This window comes from Cavia porcellus, unplaced genomic scaffold (assembly GCF_034190915.1).
Source record: "Cavia porcellus strain 051 isolate PalLab524CR breed Dunkin Hartley unplaced genomic scaffold, mCavPor4.1 scaffold_16, whole genome shotgun sequence".
NCBI lineage: Eukaryota > Metazoa > Chordata > Mammalia > Rodentia > Caviidae > Cavia > Cavia porcellus.
The window spans coordinates 25,557,427-25,578,526 of NW_026947499.1; the positions used below are offsets into that span (position 1 = coordinate 25,557,427).

The 21,100-nt window shown below is 41.3% G+C and overlaps 1 protein-coding gene and 1 non-coding gene across 2 annotated transcripts; both read left to right on the forward strand.

The window, feature by feature from the left end:
• Nucleotides 1–10,146: 10,146 nt before the first annotated feature.
• Nucleotides 10,147–10,283, forward strand: LOC111754008 (small nucleolar RNA SNORA2/SNORA34 family). Its single transcript, XR_002788745.1, has one exon. It is a non-coding gene; the product is annotated as a small nucleolar RNA SNORA2/SNORA34 family (small nucleolar RNA).
• A 2,948-nt stretch (nt 10,284–13,231) lies between these two features.
• Nucleotides 13,232–18,502, forward strand: Xbp1 (X-box binding protein 1). Its single transcript, XM_013142119.3, is given in 6 exon segments — nt 13,232–13,522; nt 14,354–14,450; nt 15,738–15,884; nt 16,886–16,921; nt 16,924–17,031; nt 17,365–18,502. Coding segments are annotated over 6 exon segments (1,176 nt in total). The 5' UTR covers nt 13,232–13,292; the 3' UTR covers nt 17,923–18,502.
• Nucleotides 18,503–21,100: the final 2,598 nt, after the last annotated feature.

Here is a 21,100-nt window from a genome sequence, read left to right on the forward strand (position 1 = left end):
TTCAGGAGGGTACTACTTAATTTTCATGTATTTATAAAGTTCTTGTGGTTTCTTTTACTATTAAGTTCCAATTTCATTGCACTGTGGTCGGATAATATGCGTGGGATAAATTCATTTCTTCTGTCTTTAAACATGTTCTATGAGCTAATATGTGGTGTATTTTGGAGAATGTTCTGTATGCAGCTGAGAAGAATGTGTATGCTAATGTGGTGTGAAACACTCTAGACATTACTAAGTCCATTTGTTCAAATGTTTGGTTCAGTTCTAATACTTCACTGTTAATGTTTTTGTCTTAATATTAGATCTATTTGTGACCATGGTATATTGAGGTTTCTGATTACAATTGTATTAGTGATTATTTGATTGTTCATGTCCATTAGTATTTGTTTAACATACTTGAGTGCACTGGTATTTGGTGCATATACATTTATGATTATTATCTCTTCCTCTTGGATTGTTCCCTTTACAAGGATGTAGTGACCTTCTTTGTCTCTTTAAATCAGTCATGGCTTGAAGTCCACTTTGTTTGCAAATAGAGTAATTAACAGCCTGCTTTTTCTACGTTCCTGTCACATGGAGCATTGTTTTCCATACTTTGATTTTCAATCTATGAACTTCTTTTTTACTTTTTTTTTTTTTTATCGGCACCGGGGATCGAACTCATGCCTGCCTGCTTGCAAGGCAGGCGCTTATGCTGCTGAGCTAAATCCCCAGCCCCCATGAACTTCTTTTTTAATTAAATGTGTTTTTTGTATACAGCATAAGGTATGCCTTGACTGTGTATGTCTTGGTATAGTTTTTTTTTTTTTTTTTTTTTTTTTTTTTTAATCATGGCTAGTTGGAGTTCTGTATGCCTCACTTTATCTGTATGCCAAATTCTTTTTTCCTGCCAGGGAAGTTTTCTGCCATGACATCTGCGAAAAGGCTTTTTTTAAAAAAAAAATGTGATTTGTGCTATCTCCTTCTTTTTCATTGATTTTGATCAATCTTATGTTATTCATTTTTGCATTATCCAGCAGCTGCTAGTTGATTTCTCATGGTTCCTTGCTATTTTTAAGTCTTTCTTTTCATGATAATATCTTGTCTTCTATATTTGAGATTCCGCCCTCACATTGGTCATTTTGCTGTTTATACTTTGAATGGAATTTTTAATCTCCTGAATATCTGTTTGACTCTATTTCATGGATTCCATTTATTTCCTATGTTGGGCATTTATGGTTTTCATTATTTTCTTAAGCTCCTCTTTTCTTAAATTTTATTTTGTAAAATCTCTATCTGCTCTAAAGTCACTAAGCCATTAAACATGTTTTTCATTATGGCCAGCATCCCTGTAGTTATCTGAAAAATTATTTCTGATTTGTTATTTTCTAGAACCTCATTTGATTGTTACTCCCACTGTTACCGCCTGAGAGAGCCCAGGTGGGTGGCTTTTGGATTGTCCCAATAAGGCCCCCGAGTTTGCCTTTGGTGAGCAGGAAGTCTGGGGCTGCATATGTTCTGGAATGCTCTTTAAATTATTTTTCTCAGTCTCCTGCTTTTTCAGTTTTGCTTCCTCTCCTAATGTTTTGGTTCTATTCTAGTAGAGTGGTCTTCAAACTTTTGTGTTCACATACCCCTAAAATAATAGTAAAACTTTATACCCTTTAGTCAACTCCTGAACCTTCTCCTAGGTCTGTCTATATCCATCTATAAAACCCAGTTTTAGCAAGAACATTGGTAAGTCAGTTTGGCAGGAAGCCTGCTGCCTTCAATATTTACTTACCCTTTGTGTCCTCTCAGACCCTGTATTCTCCCCTTCCACACCCCCAGATAACGTTTGATTACCCTGGCCTGCCTTCAGTGAAGATCCTGTTAGGTCAGTTTAGCCAGAATCTCCTTTACTTGATGGTTCCTCTTAGTAAATTTCCACCCGCTGACTTCTACTGTGTTTGTGCTCCGCACCTATAATTTCCACTTGCCCATGCTGTCATTGGAATGCAATCTCTCTCCCTCACTGCAAAACCATTGCCGTGGTACCCACACCTATAGTAGTACTGCTTTTCCCATTGTCTGCCAGTCTATCTGTATCAGGTGCTCTTGAATATTGTTTTAACAGCCTTCATGCATTTTACATCTGATATCTAAAATTTCTCATCACAGGCTTGAATATTTGCAAAGGATGTCTTGTTTTGTGATGCTAGGAATCACACTAGCAAGTGTTCTACCATAAAAGTATATCTCCAGGCAAAGGATATCACTTCAAATGTAACTGAAAGTATTGACATTCTGAAATAAAACCTTTTATCAGGCTTGGTGGCACATACCACTAATCCTGGAATTCTGGGAGGCTGAGGCAGGAGGATTATAAATCCAAATCTATCCTGGACAATTTAACAACTTGAAGAGACCTTGTCTGGGGATTTAGTTCATTGAGAAGGCTCTGGGTTTAATCTCTGATAATTAATCCATCATTTGGGCTGGGGTCATAGGTCTGTGGTAGAGTGGTGCTTAGCATGCACAAGGCCCTAGGTTTAAGCCCTGATGCCAAACAAATAACAAACAACTTTTGTGTTAAATTATTAGATGTGCTCAGTGGAATCGTAGTCAGTAGTTATTAAATACCAATCTCATTATGCATGTTATATAATAGGAGATGAGGCTTTAGCTAAGAATGACCGGCAAGGGTAAGGTTTGGCATATACTGAGGTTGAGGATTGAACCATCCTTTGACAACAGATGGACTATACACATTCACATTCACAGTAAGCACATTAAGGTTTAATAGGAGCCTATGTTCTTACAGTCAGGGGAATGGGGTTAAGAACACTGTACAATAAATAAATAAATAAATAAATAAATAAACAAAACACTGCACAAAAAGAATGAAATGCCAGGTGTAGTGGTATATGCGTGTAATGTTAGCACATGGGAGGTTGAAGTAGGAGGATCATTGTGAGTTCAAGGCCAGCCTGGGTTACATAGTGAGTTCAAGGACATCCTGAACTACATGTGAGACCCTGTCTCACCAAACAATCAAGAATTTTATTTCATTTCTCTTTCTCTTAAATTGTATTTCTACCTTTTCCAAAGGCTTTCATTCTATTATATTTTCTTCTAAGTTTTGCTTTAGATTCTGGCCTCCTCATGTTGCCTGGGGTCCTGAACTCCCTGACTGTGAGGTGCACCCCTCCCTATTGTAGAGATCCCCATCCCTATGAGACATCTGTCACAGTCAGTGAACCTGCACAGACACATCATTGTCACCAGAGTCTGTCACAGTTGTGTTCAGTCCTGGTATGGCACACTCGATGAAGCCTGATGAACGGATAGTAACATGTTTCTACTACTGCAGTATCACACAGAATAGCTTTGCTGCCTTAAGAATTCTTTTTCCATTAAAAATAGGTAAGCATATTTATATGACTAAGTGAATGGGAATAGAAGAGTTATTTTTTAAAATAACAACATCCTTCAAATCTTTGAACATCATGTGAGTTTGAATCTAAGTCACATAGCGATTTATCTTCAAAAATTGAATTTTCAGCTGACAATTCAGTCTTGTTTTCCATTAACTTTACTGAGAACAAAGCACTGGAACCACTGGAGGTGGGAAGGGGTTGAATACTCAGATGAAGATCATTCCAGTTTGCAACACCATCACCAACAGCTAGACTGTTTTCAGAGGCAAGGAGGTTTTTCTACCTTAAGCAAATGCAATCAACAAAAGGAACCCTAAATAAGAAAAGGTTCTTCCCTTTGCTATGCTATTAGGGTGACTGCAAAGTGGGGGAGCAGCCTGCATTGTTCACTCAGGGATTTTGGAAAAGGCATTTAATCTACATAGTCACATGTGTACTGGTTATATAGATTTGTTCTTTTAGCAGTTGTTGTTTCATTGCTTTTTGTTTTCTTTTTTGTCTTTTTCATTTTTATCGGTACCAGGGATCGAACTCACGACTGCCTGCTTGCAAGGCAGGTGCTTATGCTGCTGAGCTAAATCCCCAGCCCCTTGCTTTTTGTTTTCTTTGAGATAAGGGTCTCCCTATGTTACCCAAGCTGGTCTCAGATCTCAGCCCGGGGCCCACCCAGTTCTGCAGGTGCAGCTTGTGGGACAGGTATGGGTCAGGCCTGAGGCCCAGCCTGCAGAGACTGTGCCTCCCTCTCAGGCCGATTTGTGAAGCTCCTGCCAGCCTGTGGTGTGTGGGGCACTGGCCTAGTCCTTCCCTAGTGGGCTGTGTGGAGTGTGGCTGGGGTTCTGAGGTGGGTTTTCAATGAGTGGTCAGCATTACATAAACCCAGCTGGTTTTCAACTGACCTGGAATGTGGCTCTGAGCTTTCACTCTCTTCAAGGCTGTCATTTAATCTGGAGGTGGGATATGGGGTCCCTGGAGCCACTGCACCCCACTGCCCGGTGTACTCCCCCATCCAGCCTGTTGTGCTGTGGCCAGGGCAGTATGGAGCAATAAGGGGTCCATATCTTGCACATGTGCCCTCCAAACGGTACAGGAATGCAATCGCATGCCCTGTGAGGGCAGGAACCCTGTAGGAAGCTGTACTCTTCCTGTGTAGCTCCCCTTTCACATGCAAACCCAATGCAGAAGTGCAAATAGCTGCTGATAGCTTCTCCTCACCAGCCTTGAACAGGTCCCAGGGTGAGAAGGAGGTGAGTGGCCTTGCCCCTTGCCCCTGGGCCTTCCAGCAGTGGGTAGGGTGGGCTCCAGGCCCAGTTTTTGGAGTCACCCTCTTGAGCCATGTTGCACTCTAGTTGGTAGCCAGATATTTCTGGAACACAGATTCCAGCATGAGGCAATGCTGGCCAGATTGCCCTGAGCCCTGGTTCTTTTTGGGGCCCCAATCCTCACTTCCACCTGCCTTCTGCACCTGGGCTCTCCCTGCCAGGTCCTGAGCCCAACAGGGGATTCTCACTGAGGATGAAGCAAAGCTCTGAGATGGATGGCTTTATTCTATCATGATGTGGAGACTGAAATCCTGGTTCCATGTGTCAGGTAGCTTCTGGCAGGATAGGCCTCCAGTTATCCTGTGACCCTTTGCAGCCCAGGCCTGGGGTGCTATTGCTGGTGCATGGAGGGCCCTCAGAAGTATGGAGTCCAGCATCTGGTGTGTGGGTCCCTGCCCCTCTAAATCCTTTCTCAGGCTTCTGGGCCATCAGCACCTCTGGGTCCATGGCACCATGACACTCAGGAGGGGCCAAAGCTCCTGCCACCTGCAGAGGCTCTAAGAAGGGAACAGTCAGGTTCTTGCATGAGGGTGGGACACTCTAGGGAACCAGGCCTTCTCTTCCATAGCAGGGAAGTAGTGCAGGGGCTGGGCAGAGGCCAGTGCATCCTTTGTTCCCTCCCAGGCCTGTTCAGTACTGCTGCATGCAGATAGGCAGAGGGAGGCAGAAGCGGCAGCCCAGAATGGCCAGAGGCACGTAAATCAGGACTGTGCAGCCTCAGGCAGGGACAGCAGCGGTCCTCAAGGCACTACCCTGTTTCCTGGGTCAGACCTGGAAGGGAATGGGGCCCTCCTGCTCCCCAGAGGAAGCAGGAAGAAGCAAATGCAGGCCTTGAGCTTTGGGAGAAAAGCTGAGAAAGAATGAAAGGCTGACTGGTGAGGCCTTTCTGGCTGCTCTACCCTACAGTAATTCTACAGAACTTATGAGCTAGATGCTGGCAGTAACATCCTTTAAAAAATAATAAAGATTTTACTTTACAGTTACAAAAAGTAACTCTTGGGCTCAAGGGATATTCTTGCCTTATGCTTCCCAGTAGCTGGGACTGGGCCACTGAGCCTAGCTGTAATCCTGGCTTTAAAGTCACTATTTTAAGCAACAGGGCTACAAAAGAAAGAAATGAGAAAGAGAGAGAGAGAGGAGAGAGGGAGAGATTAACACTTGTCTTAGTCACTTCTTGTTGCTGAGACAAACTCCTCAACACCCAAGTTAAAGGAGGAAGGGTTTATTTTAGCTCACAGAGGTTTCAGTCCATAGATGGCTGGCTCTAAGACAAGGTGGCTTGGCGGAGGAGCATCGCAGAGAAGCAGTCCATGGCAGAGCAGGCAGGAAGCAGCAAGCAGCAGGCAGCATAACCCTCTTTTTGTCTCTTTATATTCCATCCAGGCTACTGTCCTAGGGTGGGGTACCTTTAATCCCAGCATCACACCCTTAATCAAAGTATTATGCTGTAGATTCAACCAGCTCTGAAAAGCCTCACCCATGAGTGCATGAGGCTTTGGGGGAATATCTAGATATAAGTCATAATAACACTCCTATATATACTAATAATGTCTGAAAGTAACCTTTTTCCTGACAAGTTGATTTAGTACATTTTTATTCTCCGTCTTTCTCTTCTTTTCACTTGTGCTGTCATCTCTCATACTGAAATCTAGGTCAACAGTGTTTAATAGAAATATAATGCAAGCTAGCTGGGCATGATGATACATGATTATAGTCTCAGCTACTCCAGAAGCTAAGGCAGGAGGATCGCAAACTCAAAGCAGACTTGAGCAATTTATAGAGACCCTTTCACAAAACAAAAATTAAGAAAGGGCTTGACATGTAGCTAGGTGGTAGAGTGCTTGCCTAGCACACACAAGACCCTTAATTGAATACCCAGCACCATTAGAAAAAAAGAAAGAAAAAGAGTTATAGACACTTCCAAGGCACAATTGGTTAGTGGTCAAATACTTATACAAGAAGTAAATGCAATCTGTTTACATTATATAAAATTCCCTAGTAGACAATTTAGGGGGAAAAAGTAAAGTTAATTTACTCTCAGATGTCCAACATTAAAAGTGGGTGGCACTGCCCAAAGGACTGCTTTGCCTGCAATGCACCTCTGCTATGCTACCCTGCTTTGGAGCCAGCCAACTGTGAACTAAAATCTCCAGAAACTGAGCTAAATAAACCTTTTCTCCTTTGACATATTTTCCTGAAAATAAGACTGGGTCTTATTAATTTTTGTTCCAAAAGACAAAATAGGGTTTATTTTCAGGAAATGCCTCACGTATAACAATCTACATTTACTCAGATATAATCATGTCACCTTCTAGAACATCATCATAACTCTCCAAACTGAAAATTTCAGCCTGAATTTCTTGCAGTTCCATTTCCCAATCTCTCATGTCCAGCAATAGAGATCACCTTAAATGAGCACTTCTTGTCCATGGAGCCTAATCCCAATGCATTGGCAACACAGCTGTCAGTAATTTTATCCCATGAATTCTTCACCCAAGTCATAACCTTTTTTTCTTTTTTTTTCTTCTTGAGAAGGTTCTCCCATCAGGGCTGGGGATTTAGCTCAGCGGCATAATCACCTGCCTGGAAAGTGTGAGGTCAGGTCGTAAGTTCGATCTCTGGTACCACAAAAAGAAAAAAAAAAAAAAAAAGAAGAAGAAGAAGGGCCTCCCTGTGTAGTCCCAAGTAGCCTTGAACTCATCCTGTAACCCAGGCTGGCCTTGAACTTGTGTTATCCTCCAGCCTCAGTCTAAGTGCTGGGATTACAGGCACGTGCGTTCCATGGTTAGCAAGTCATGACCTAGTGACAGCAGGCTATGCTTCACAAACTTTCCATTTAGTCAAGTGTTAATTGAAGACATGAGACAGGAGAGACAACAAAAATAATGACAGTGAAGAATGATGGTCCACACAAAAATAATAAACAATTGCAGGTACCAAAATTCAGAAAATACTTCTTTATTTCATATGAATATTTCATATTTCATAAATACTTCTTTATTTCTTTTTTTCATAGCCCTTTATTTCATAGATGGACTTCTTTATTTCATAGGAGTACATCCATTACAACACACCACATACTGAATTATGAAGATTCATATTTGACACAGCCATGTCTAATGAAATGAGCACACTGTTTATGTTGTCTGTACTCCAACTGGTCATTTGGCAGTAAGTTCATCTAAAGGCATCTGCTTGTGTATTTATAAATAAATATATTATCGTTTTTTCACTTTATAAATCAAAAAACTTTTGAGACAGGGTCTTCTCATGCAGGTTGGCCTTGAATTTGCTTATGTAGCCCAAGTTGGCCTCAAACTAATGGCAATCCTCCTGGCTCAGACTTCCAAGTGCTGGGATATGGGTGTGGGCTACCATGCCCGGTAACATTTAACTATTAATGTTAGTATTTATTTATAATTATACACTATTATTATTTTATAATTTAATAAGTCATTGTGTGCTGCAATGGATATACTAAATGAATTTGCCTGGCTGATGATCTTAACTGGGGCTTATTTTGAGTAGGGCTTAAATTATATACGTCCTGGGAAAGTCATGCTAGGGTTTACTTCCCAGGTAGGTCTTATTTTCAGGAAAATATACTACTATCATTTCAACATTAAATCAATGTAAAAATGATACTTTTACATACTAAATTATCTTTATTGTTCATCTTGAGACAGGGTTTCACTATGCAGTTGAGGCTGGCCTTGAACTCACTTTAAAGCCCAGGGTGGCCTTGAACTCACAGCAATCCTCCTACCTCAGCCTACCAAATGTTGGGATTACAGGCATGCACTACTATGCTCAGCCATACTAAATTACTGAATTCAATGTGTTTGTTTGTTTGTTTTTTAGCAACAGGGATGGAACTCATGACTGCATGCTTGCAAGGCAGGCGCTTATGCCAGTGAGCTAAATCCCCAGCCCCTCAATGTGTATTTTATCTTGCAGCACATTTTAGTTCTGCCTTTTAATTTTCATAAAATATGTACATCAAGAGATGAATGCATAAAGAGAAGATGATATATATTGCTCAGTTATAAGTATACATTTTAAAACAAAAAAGGACACAGCCATTCTAAGGAAAATGGATGTATCTTGAAACTATAATGCTAAGTGAAACAAATCAAACTTTAAATAATGTGACTCTTGTTATATGAGAAACCCAAAATATAAATAAAAAGCAAGAAGTAGCTATTTTACAAGAGAGAGAGAAGGGAAAGACCCTCCTAATGCATGATAGACCTGCCCCAAAGTGGCCTCTTCCTAGGAGTACAACAGCTTCTGGTCTGGGGTGGGCTGGTTATCCACACTCCTTTCCTGATGTTTCTTTTTCCTAGCTAAGGTCACCTTTGATATTATCTCCAAGACCTTACAGCTACTTGACCACTGGCCTCTGGGAAGATACTGTGTTCACCAAGCCTTCTTTCAGGAATTCAGGGACCATCATGTGAACATTCATACCTGAGTCTCTATCCAAAGGACTCAAGCTCCAGCAGTGGCTACAACATAAGAGTTTTTACACAGGAAAAATAGGGTGAGTGAAATCTGTCAAAGAAAAAGAATGATAAATGATAGGAAATGAGTAGAACTTCTGCAAATGGGAAGGAGATCTAGAGATGGAAAGAGAACGATGCAGGGGAAAAGGGGAAGTAAAAAGGATTAAAATATGTATATATTGGGGCTGGAGATTTAGCTCAGTAGCATAAGCGCCTGTCTTGCAAGCAGGCAGTCATGAGTTTGATCCCCGGTACCGATAAAAATGAAAAAGACCAAAAAAAAAAAAAAAATATATATATATATATATATATATATATATATATATGTATATATATCTTAGATATGATTTTTTTTTTAATTGGTACCGGGGATTGAACTCACAACTACCTGCTTGCAAGGCAGGCACTTATGCTGCTGAGCTAAATCCCCAGCCCTATTTTAGATATGATTAAGATATTAACATCTAAGTGTGTAGTTCACTAGTATTAAATACATTCACACTGAGCTCGGCATGGTGCTGCATGTCTGTAATCCCTGCACTAGGGAGACTAGGCAGGATTGTTGAGAGTTTGAGGCCAGCCTGGATTACTCAGTTCAAGCCTAATTGTAACTACATAGAGAGACCCTGTCTCAAAAATGTATATCTTCATATATACTTTTCACAGTTGTAACTATACAGCACGGTTTAATTCCGACATTTCATATGTTTAGTAGCTAGTGGATACCATATAGGGTGCTAAAGTTCCTGAATTCTAGTTTCAGGCCATTGCCCTCCCCACCCTTCTCGTCAGTTCTTACTCAGACCAAATGTTTTACTGGTTTGTTCATCACTACTTCTGTCACAAAGGCCAAGATGTTTGTGTGTTATATCTTTTACAGCTCTTATCACAGGTGCTGGAATGTTTCTTTAAAATATCAACAGCCTGGCCCTGAATCAAGGCCGGCAGCTTGCTGAAGCTGCTGGTTTCAAGGAGGAGCCTAAAGAGACGTCTTTCTATGGTCTGTTGGCTATTTTAGAACTTGAGCAGTGAAATGGTCAATTCATTAGAAAGAAACACCTTGAAGCAAACCACCCCCCAGAGCGGCTGTGAGCTCACGAAGGGAGCCGCTGGCACCGGAGCCATGCTGGGTCCTGGAGCACCCCGGGAAATCAAGCAACCCCCCCCCACACACAAACACACTGCCCCAAGAGTGGCTGTGAGCCTGCTGGTGCGTGGGCTGAGAATCAAACATCACATCTTCCCCTCTCCACCATTAGCAAGTGGAAGCCAGTGATCTGGACTTCCCTTGAGAGGTTGACCTTAAGCAATGTAGCAAATAGGGGAGATTTCCCTCTTCATCTCTTTGAAGGCAAATAGTTTTATCCCTGTTTTGCTTTGTTCTAATTAATGGTGTTATTTTAGCCTGTTTTGTTTTGTTGAACTTCAATAGGCATGAAAGTATGGACAGCTATTTTGAAGAGAATGAGAGACTCTACAACAGCCATTAGTGACCTTCCTAATGTCTCCTTTTGAAGACCTAAAACGCCTTCCTCATTCTGTTCAGCATTTTTATATTATGTTGTTTAGTATGAATTCTCTGTATGCAAAGATATGGACAACTATTTGGAAGAAAACAAGAGACAATATGATAGTGAAGATCTCATGTCGTCTAGCTTTGAAATTTGGATCTCTTACATTGCTTTCTTTTGTGCTATTTTGTTGTGTTTAATATTACCCCCTTTAAAATAAAAATAATTTTAAAAAATAAAAATATCAACAACATATGAGGCAAGAATTATTAATTTAATCTTATAAAGAGAATATGAAACTATTCAAGGGTTTATAGTTAAATGTATAAGATTTCATGGTCAGTAATCTGCAGTGGATCAAATTACCATTTTCAGTATTTTTTATTTTTTGAGACAGGGTTTAAATACGCAGTTCAGGTTGGCCTTGAACTCATTATGTAGTCTAGGCTGGTTTTGAACTCATAACCATCCTCCTGCTTCAGCCTCCTGAGTGCTCGTATTACAGGCATGTGCCACTATGCCCACCTTGTTTCTAGTATAATTTTAAATGTTTGTCAAAAAGATTAAAGTCTTGAAATAATCTGGGAGAGTGAAATTCAGCATTCTAGTTCTGCCTTGTTAGCCAAAACCAAGTGCAACCCACCAGTTTCTTCTTTCCTACTCTCACATCTTGTGCCTCCCCCACATGGCTATTCCTTTTCATCCTACTAGATTAATAGGAATCATATGGATTTTCTTATTATACCTAAATAATTTAAATGTTTTCCTGTAATTTTTCTTTCTTTCTTTCTTTCTTTCTTTTTTTTTTTTTTGTGAGACAGGATCTTACTATGTAGTCCAGGATGGCTATGAACTCACTATGTAGCCCTAGGTGGCCTTGAATTTGAGGTGATCCTCCTGCCTCAGCTTCCAGAGTGCTGGGGTTACAGACATGTGCCACCACACCCAGCATTCCCTTGATTTCTTCCATAATGCCTACATATATTTAGTGTTAATAATTTTCAAATAGAAGGGTATGTGCTCAGATCCTCTTACAGCTTTCCAAAGTTATTTAACAGGCCAAGTGTTGGTATATGCCAAATAGCTGGGGGACAGGCAGGTGTTGGTCAGCATCCAATTTGGGGGCACCTTAACAAGAGTCTGTCTCAAAGTAAAACTGGCTATAGAGGTAGCTCAGTGGGAGAATACATTCCCTAGCATTTGTGAAGCCCTGGTTTCAATCCCCAGTACCACAGAACCATAGGTCTCAATCAGAAGATACCTCCCAAGACTGCACCTGAAATATTGCAGAGCCCAGCAGTGAAATCTCCTGGCACTGAGAGACACATTAAAACTAAACTGAAAAGGAGGCAGGTTTCTTCATGCTGCAGAAATTTTGATCACTGCCATTTCTTTTCCACAGAAACAGCATATTCTCTACATGTTCTGAGCTGAGCTAGGCCAGTTTGAACAAACATTCACTGATTTCCTTTGGGCAACTTGAAAAATAAGATATATGTTAAGAGGCTCATAGTTCAGTCCTGGGAATAACAGAAGCTGAATCCCTTTAAAAGGCTTGGATATTAAGAAAACAAATTGTTTTTAGTTCCTACTTATTCCTCCCCACTTTACCAAAATATAATTGAAGAACCAATCTGACCTAACACCATGAACCGATCACCTAGAATTTTGAGATCTTAACTGTTACTTTTTGCATAACATCCACCTACAAGCTAGCAGTTTGACTAATTTTTGCATCCTGGAATAATACTGAGCACGGAGGAGAAAGCAACAACTGTTTGTTAAAGTTTTGCTTTAGGGAAAGGAGGGGAGGGGAATAGGAAAAACAAGCAAGATATATTATATACAGGTACGAATTCCTGATATCATTATGTATATCTAAAATGAACCAATAAAATACAAATTGTTAAAGAAGTTTTGCTTTGGCATTACGTAATTCGCTTCAAAAAAGTTAATATAAATATGTCAATATGCGCAGGTGTGTGAGGGTACCCCCTTTTCCATTTGCGTCTGAACTCTCCCTCGTTGCTGTCTGGAGACCCCTCTTTCACAAGAGTTGTGGCATAACCGCTCCCAGGATATGAAACCTCTCTCGTGTCACAGGGGTCAGAAGCAGCGACAGTTAAAACGTGTCAGGCTGAGGTAACCAATCCTGTTAGTTTCGGCAGAAGAAAATCCCTCAGTCTGGAAAAACCTCTGAGTTTCAAATAAAACCCTGGTATTCTGGGGGGAAGCTTTAACTTGGAGAGAAGGCACACTCATTTTTTGGGCACTCCACACCAGCATGGTGGTCTCCTTGGCCCGGCAGTCTCGCGGGTCAGGCCGGCGAAAAACGCCGCAGCGGAAAATACCTTCAGTTGCCCCGTCCTCCGCCACGTTGGACGTTCCGGCCCCGCCCCCACTGGGAGCACCGGACCAATGGAAGCCGAGCTCAGTTGGCGCATCACGCGGCGCTAGCCAATCCCGGACGGCCACGACCCTAGAAAGGCCGGGCGCGGCGGAGCTGGCCGCTGGGCGGCGGTGGTGGCGGGGCACCCTGGAGTAGTCCAGTCTCTGGCCATGGTGGTGGTAGCAGCGGCGCCGAGTGCGGCCTCTGGGGCCCCCAAAGTACTGCTTCTGTCCGGCCAGGCCTCCGCCACTGCCGCCGGAGCTCCCGCTGGCGGCACTATGCCGCTTATGATGCCGGCCCAGAAAGTGACCAGTCCTGAGGCGGCGAGTGGGGGGCCGCCACAGGCGCGCAAGAGACAGCGCCTGACGCACCTGAGCCCGGAGGAGAAGGCGCTGAGGAGGTGGGCGAGGGCCCCGGGTCGGGGTCCGGGGTCCAGGCCGGGACTGGCGAGGCGGAAGGGCGGGACTGACCGGATCCGCCGCGCTGGCTGGAGTCCAGGGCCGCCCGGGCCGCCGCGCTGTACTTTCCCTGTCTAATCGGAGAAAACAGCGAGATGCGGGCGCCCAGAGTAAGACCACGGAAGGCACACCTCTGGATTCGGGCTGTGACTTGAAGTAGATTAGCCTCTTCTTGGTTTACCTGCTGTTTTGGAAGGTCGCAAAGCTGAAATGATGGAACTGGGAGACCTGTAAGGTTTACTAGTCAACCTCTGTCTCGGTGTCCTTAAAATATACCTGTGTATGGCGTACCTGGGACTTAGTCTTTCTGATTACTGTGCCTTTTGTGCTGAATCATGTCTGCCAGAGGGTCAGGGCAAGTCGTCAGCTCTTGCAGCCTGACTTGGGTTTGGGAAGGGAAGGCTTGAGTCATAGCAGCCCTCACAGCTAGATTTAATCAGCCCACATTGGATCATGTTTGAGGGAACTGGAATCAGGAAGCGGCGGGGGAGGAGAAAGGATCCTTATGATGCAAGATGAACAGAGTGTGTGTTCAGGACGAGGCTGAGGTGGGTGACACCACATGGGGGAGAATAAAGCAAGTCTTCAAGCTGGACTGACAGAGGCTGTTATTTTTTTGTTTGGTTTTATTTGAGGAGGAACATGAAGTGTATTTTACCATTGCTTTGCCTTATGCTGTAAATTAAAATGAAAACACCAGCTGGCCAAGTTTTTATATGAAGGTGTAAGTAAGATTTGAGATGACTCAGTATGGACGCCTCTTCTCTTTTCAGGAAATTGAAAAACAGAGTAGCAGCTCAGACTGCCAGAGACAGAAAGAAAGCTCGGATGAGTGAGCTGGAACAACAAGTCGTAGATTTGGAAGAAGAGGTAAAACTAGTTAAAGACAAACTTCTCCACTGTAGAATCCCCCTTGGTGAATATTCTGGTGTTAGCTGCCCACCCTAAGTTGTTTCAGCCCTTGTTAGAGTAGAACTGAATATGTAATTAAAGGTTTAGTCTAAGTGTAGCTAAGGGGTGATGGAAAAATTATAGTAAATATTTAAAGTTTTAAAAAAATATTACAGTAGAAGACATATTGCCCTCAAACATACTTATCCCATTGGTTCCAGCCACTTTCTGGAAGGAGTTCTGCAAGTCCTCTGAAATAAATGAGTATTGAAGGGATAGAGTAGGTAATAGCAATGGGTCTTTTATTGTATTTTAAATTTATGTGTATTCTAAATTTAAACATATACTGTACTTTTGATAGTTTAAAGTGGTGAAGCTTATTGACAGTGCAGGTGATTGACCCTTGGCATTTGTACTAGATATATTACAGTGTTTAACAAAGTCAGATAGGGAACCAGTATTTAGCTCAGTGGTATAAGCGCCTGCCTGGCTAAGTGCAGGGTTGTGAGTTTGATCCTGGGCACCCCCCCCCCCCCCAAAAAAAAAGGACAGATAAGAAATGGTTACTTAAAACTTTGAAGTCTTCTGGCATGGACAAAAGTTCCCTAAATTTTCCCTTTCTTGTATAGAGTGCACCTAGTATCTAACCTAGTACCTAATCTTAAATCACTGCCTATTTCACATATTAGATACACAAGGATTATATTTATATTGGTCTTTTGACTATATGAATCATTACATGATTCTTGTAATACGTATCATTTTAGCAGCAGTTGTTTGTTTGTTTGTTTTTTGATATAGGGATTGAGCCACTGGGCTAAATCCCCAGGCCCTTTTCAAAAAAAAAAAATACAGTTCATTACTATCACTTTTGTTATTTCATGACAATTTACGATAGGGTAATTTAAGGTATCATGTAAATTAAAGCTACAGGTCACCCTTTGCTGAAGTCTGTATGAGTAGTTGGAGGCATTATTTTTGATACTATGAAATAGCACTTCTGAAATAGCTTTTTTTTTTTCTTTTTATAATTATGAACCAGCCCCTTTTAATTCTTTTTTTTTTTTTGTACCCGGGCATTGAACTCGCAACCTCACACTTGCCAGGCTGAGCTAAATCCCTAGCCTGCCCCCTTCTAATTCTATGAACAGCTGCCTATAGATTTTTCCAGAAGTCCAAGAAGGAAAACAGTAGCAGTAAAACTTCAAGATAGATCCTTAACTGAAAGCGCTAGATGTTTTAATAACCTCTTTCTAACTTTTCCAGAACCAAAAACTTTTGCTAGAAAATCAGCTTTTACGTGAGAAAACTCATGGCCTTGTAATTGAGAACCAGGAATTAAGGTTGCGCTTGGGGATGGATGCCCTGGTTACTGAAGAAGAGCTGGAGGCAGAGTCAGAAGCACAGACCAAGGTAAATCATTTTGATTTGGTGTCATATTTGAGAATTGATTCCAAAGGACATGACCCAGATTATGTCTGCATACTGGACCTCTAATTAAAAGCATTTTTGACATTTTTCTTAGTTTTATAACATTTGATGCAGACAGTGTGTTCTCTCTGTAGTAACATTTTGAAGTATAATGAATAGTACTAAGTTTTAAATTGTTACATGTTCTCAGAACAAGTACCAACAAATAGTAATAGCCAGTGAGATGAACCATGCAAGCATCAAGGAAAGCCAGGCTTTGAGTGCTAAAAGAAAAAAAAAAGTCTTTTTTTTTACCAGGCCTGGTGGTACATACATGACTATAATCCCAGTACTCAGGAGGCTGAGGCAGAAGGATAGTTGTGGGTTTGAGGCCAGTCTTAGCTACACAGTGAGTTTAAGGCCAACTTGAATACATAGCAAGCCCCTCTATAGTTTTTGCTGAATATGAAAAAGAAGATTCATTGTAATAGTGATTGTGGATAAAAGGATGAAATACAGATTTGTTTGTGGATAATGGCAAATCTATTGCTTAAGTGATCAGAAATAGGCACCAGAGTAGTTTTACACTGGGAAGGCATTGTTCTGAAACACTTTATTCATAAAGTTGAGGCAGGTCTGTAAGTCTGAGTTCAGCCCCGGCAACTTAGACCTTGTTTCAAAACTTTAAAAAGGGCTGTGAAGGTCCTGCACTGAATCCCCAGCAAGGAGGCGGGGTGACTGGGGGTGGGGAGGAGAGATCTTACTAACATGCCTGAATGTTTATGTGCAAAAATTTACAAATGTTTCAGTGCACAGAAAATCATAATGAAAAGCCTTACCTCCTTTCCCTCACTTCTTGAGGACTGAAGAAAACAAGAGTAGTAAGAAAAGATTTCAGCTCCAAAGAGTAGTTTTAGCTTTTTCTTGAGAGCTGAGAATCACAGCTGCCTTGAGCATTTTCTTGGAGACTTGTGGCTGCGTATTCACTTTGGTTTTTCTCTCAGGGGAGTGGAGTGAGGCTGGTGGCCGGGTCTGCTGAGTCCGCAGCACTCAGACTACGTGCACCTCTGCAGCAGGTGCAGGCCCAGTTGTCACCCCTCCAGAACATCTCCCTGTGGATTCTGATGGCATTGACTCTTCAGACTCTGAGGTAGGGATCATTCTGGTTTAATGAAGCACCATATAAAACTTTTTTTTTTCAACATATAAAACTTGTTTGTTCCATTTATTTGGTATCTGACATGATTAGACAGAAGACAAACAGCTAGCTTTTTAAATGGGGTTAGAGGTTAACATCAACCTCTTTGAACTTTCTTGTTAATTTACTATGAGGAATGAAGTACGGATAAATGGGTTTGGTGAGCCTCAGGATTATCTTACTACATAATAACTAATTTGCATTATGAATCTATTTCTAAGAGTTTCTCAGTCAACTTTCATATGCATTCTAATAGTTGTACTGTTTCATTTTTGCCTCTTGCAGTCTGATATCTTGTTGGGCATTTTGGACAACTTGGACCCAGTCATGTTCTTCAAATGTCCTTCCCCAGAGTCTACCAGGCTGGAAGAACTCCCAGAAGCCTATCCAGGAGAACCTAGTTCCTTACCAGCCTCCCTTTCTCTTTCAATGGGGACGTCATCAGCCAAGCTGGAAGCCATTAATGAACTAATTCGATTTGACCATGTATATACTAAGCCTCTAGTCTTAGAGATACCCTCTGAGACAGGGAGCCAACCTAATGTGGTAGTAAAAATTGAGGAAGCACCCCTCACCCCCTCAGAGAATGATCACCCTGAATTCATTGTTTCGGTGAAGGAAGAACCTATAGAAGATGACTTCATCCCAGAGCTGGGTATCTCAAACCCGCTTTCATCCAGCCACTGCCTGAAGCCATCTTCCTGCCTGCTGGATGCATATAGTGACTGCGGATATGAGGGCTCTCTTTCCCCCTTCAGTGACATGTCCTCTCCACTTAGTATAAATCATTCTTGGGAGGACACTTTTGCCAATGAACTTTTCCCCCAGCTGATTAGTGTCTAAGGAATAATCTAATACAGTTGCTCTTCTTCTTGATTATTACATGCTGGGAGGCTAGCAAAGGCGGCTTTCTGTGCTTTACTCAAAAAAAACCAAAGTAGAGGGTGTACATTTCTAAAGTGTTCCTCTAAAGTATTGGCTCAAACCTCACAGTTGACTTCAAGTATTGTCTTTTGAAGTCTAGCGTCCAAGGGACCTAGATATATTACAGTAACTCAGAACTATAGCTTATGAGACTATACTTCTGAGAGGTGGTAGTTTTTTCTGACAGAATGTGTATAAGCTCATCTGACATGTCAGAAAGTAATCATGGAATTTATGAATAGCCCTTTATTTCCCTTTCTTCTTAGCATCCCCAGGCTTGTCTCTGATTTTAGGTCCTTTAGTTTGCTTCTGCAAACAAACCATCGGAGGGGGCACATTTTCCATCTACATTTCAAGTAAGGATTAAAAGTTTTTCATAAAGTTATGGAAATTTACTATGTAAACGCTTGATAGAATTCTTTTTCTGCTAGTGAATCTTCTGAGAGGTGCTTTCTCCATTTATTTAAAACTACCCATGCAATTAAAAAAGTGCAATGCATTGTCCTTGTTGTTTTGACTTACAGGGCTGTAAGTTTCTCACAGATGTTTTATCATTTGCTGTGGTAATTTATCCAACTAAAGTGAGCATGGCACTTTAAAAGTAACTAAGGGTTTTTCCATCTTAATTACTGCCTGTATCAATTCCTGGCTGCCACAGTGCTATAAGCCACAATTTGAGCAATTACAGTGGTTTCTTTATCCTAATTAACCAGTATCACAGTAAGTGGAACTAGAGCCCTAGCCACTGTTTTTGTTGAATCTTTCCTGGTGACCTGAGGATTGAACATAGGCTCTACTGAAGAGCTCCATGCCCCCAGCCTTTTTAAAAGCTAGGCTGGCTTACAACTTGATTTTCCTGCTTCAGCCTAGGAAGCAGTTACAAGGAGTCTTACCCTTACTATACAAATTAGGAAATTTTCTAGATTCAAACTTTGTGGTTTCAACTCTGCCACTGGTAAGCTAGGTAATCCTGGGAGATGAGTCACTTATTTCAACTGTAAAGAGGAATAACAGTATCTCCGAAGGTTGTGAAGAACTGAAGAGATGGTGCTTTATAAGTACTTCATATACCTGGTGTGGTGTACCCCTGTAATCCCCAACACTTGGGAGGCTGAGGCTGAAGGACTGCCAGAGTTTGAGACCAGCAGACACCATCTTAAACCCCTCAAAGTCAAGCTTTAATCTCTTACAGAATAGTTTCTATGTTTTTTTATATCAATGTTTCTATTTTTTTGGTACTGGAGATCAAATTCATGACCTTGTGCTGCTGAGCTAAATCCCTAACCCCATAGTTTTTCCTAAACAATCTATTTAGGAAAAAATTCTAGACCTATTAACACTCAAACTATAGCAACTTGATAACATACTTCGTCTTGCATTTTTTTGGAATCTCACAAAATAGTAAAGGACTTTCCCATTTATAGAAATTTATTTTACTTATGCTAGGAGATGAGATCATTCTATGCCCATTTAGCATTTAAATAACACACTTCTGTAGAGGTCAAAGTGGATGAATACACAAGAGGAAGAGGCAATTCCAAGCAGTGAGGCCAAGCGGGCCATAGATGCAAAAAAGTATAGGGGAACATGTTGGTTATGTGTGGTACTTAAAATTTTTTCCACAAGCATACTTGCAAGCAACTTGGGCTAAGAGCTTGTTACAAAAGCTAAAGACCAATCTTTTTTTTTTTTTTTTGTCTTTTTTATTTTTATCGGTACTGGGGATGGAACTCATGACCGCCTGCTTGCAAGGCAGGTGCTTATGCCACTGAGCTAAACCCCTAGCCCCCTAAAAGCCCAATCTTAAGAGCTCAGCTATACAAGCTTTCTTGGGCTGAGTTTCTGTATTGTGTGTATCAGGACTGCATCTAGTCCTCGTGATTGAAAACTACTTTGTCAGATTCACTGAAAACTTCAGAGCCAGAAGTCTATTTAGGGATTATATAGACAGATGTATTTAGAGATGCATTTTTTGTCTACTGTGATAGCATAAGCATCTGGAGATTGAGGTTTAAGTCATTTACATTCAATGATCAATGATGTCACATGAAAGAGGCAGCTGTATCTACAGGACAGAATATATATAACAGACCAGGGTTTTCATTTCCTGCACAGATGGCTGAAAATTGGTAATCACTTGTGTTCAGCCTTAACAAGACACCTGGTATCCAAGGACATTTTCATACTGAAACACCAAACTGGTTAGATCTAGAGGTATTTCCACAAAACCAAAGCAAACACCATCAAAGGACTGTCAATCTGCCCCCTTGCTTTTGTACTAGATGTGCTCCTGGGGCAGAGACAGCAGGAAAATAACTGTAGGCAGAAGGTAATACTACTATAGGTATCACTTACCCTTAAGACTTCATCAAGAGATAGGAAGACTGGCTTACCTACCAAACAGATCGTCAAATTCAATCTTTTTTTTTTTTTTTTTTCAAAGGGGGCCCACTACTAGGGATTGGCTTTTGCACTTAACTCTATATCATGTCTTTAATGCAGATGTTACTAAGTTGTCCAAAATGGGCTAAATTTTGTGATCCTTAGCCTCGCTGGAGCTGGGATTACAGACACATCTACCATGCCTGACCAAACACTGACTTTTATTTCTACAAAATATCATGGGCTAGGTGTGGTGGCACATACCTAAGTTTTTTTTTTTTTTTTTTTTTTTGTCTTTTTATCAGAGATCGAACTCATGACCGCCTGCTTGCAAGGCATATGCCACTAAGCTAAATCCCCAGCCCCACATACCTAAATTAAAGCATCAAGGAGGCTAGGACAGGAGAATCTCAGTTCAAAGTCAGCCTAGGTTATATAATGAGAACATGTTGCAAAAAAACCAAACCAAACCAAACCAAAATGTTACTGGTAGTCTGAACTAGGGAAGGGACAGAGCTAAAATATTTGAATCAAAATGATTCAGAATTGTTTCCTCAAGGAGTTTAATGTTACACAGCCTAAAACACTCGATTACACCTATGAAATCTAAATGACATCATCTGAGGTGCTAAGATTCTGTAAAATCAACTGTTCAAGTGTGAAGAACACTGGCCATGGTAAAATATCGTCTAGTTAGACTTTAATTTTCAAGCCT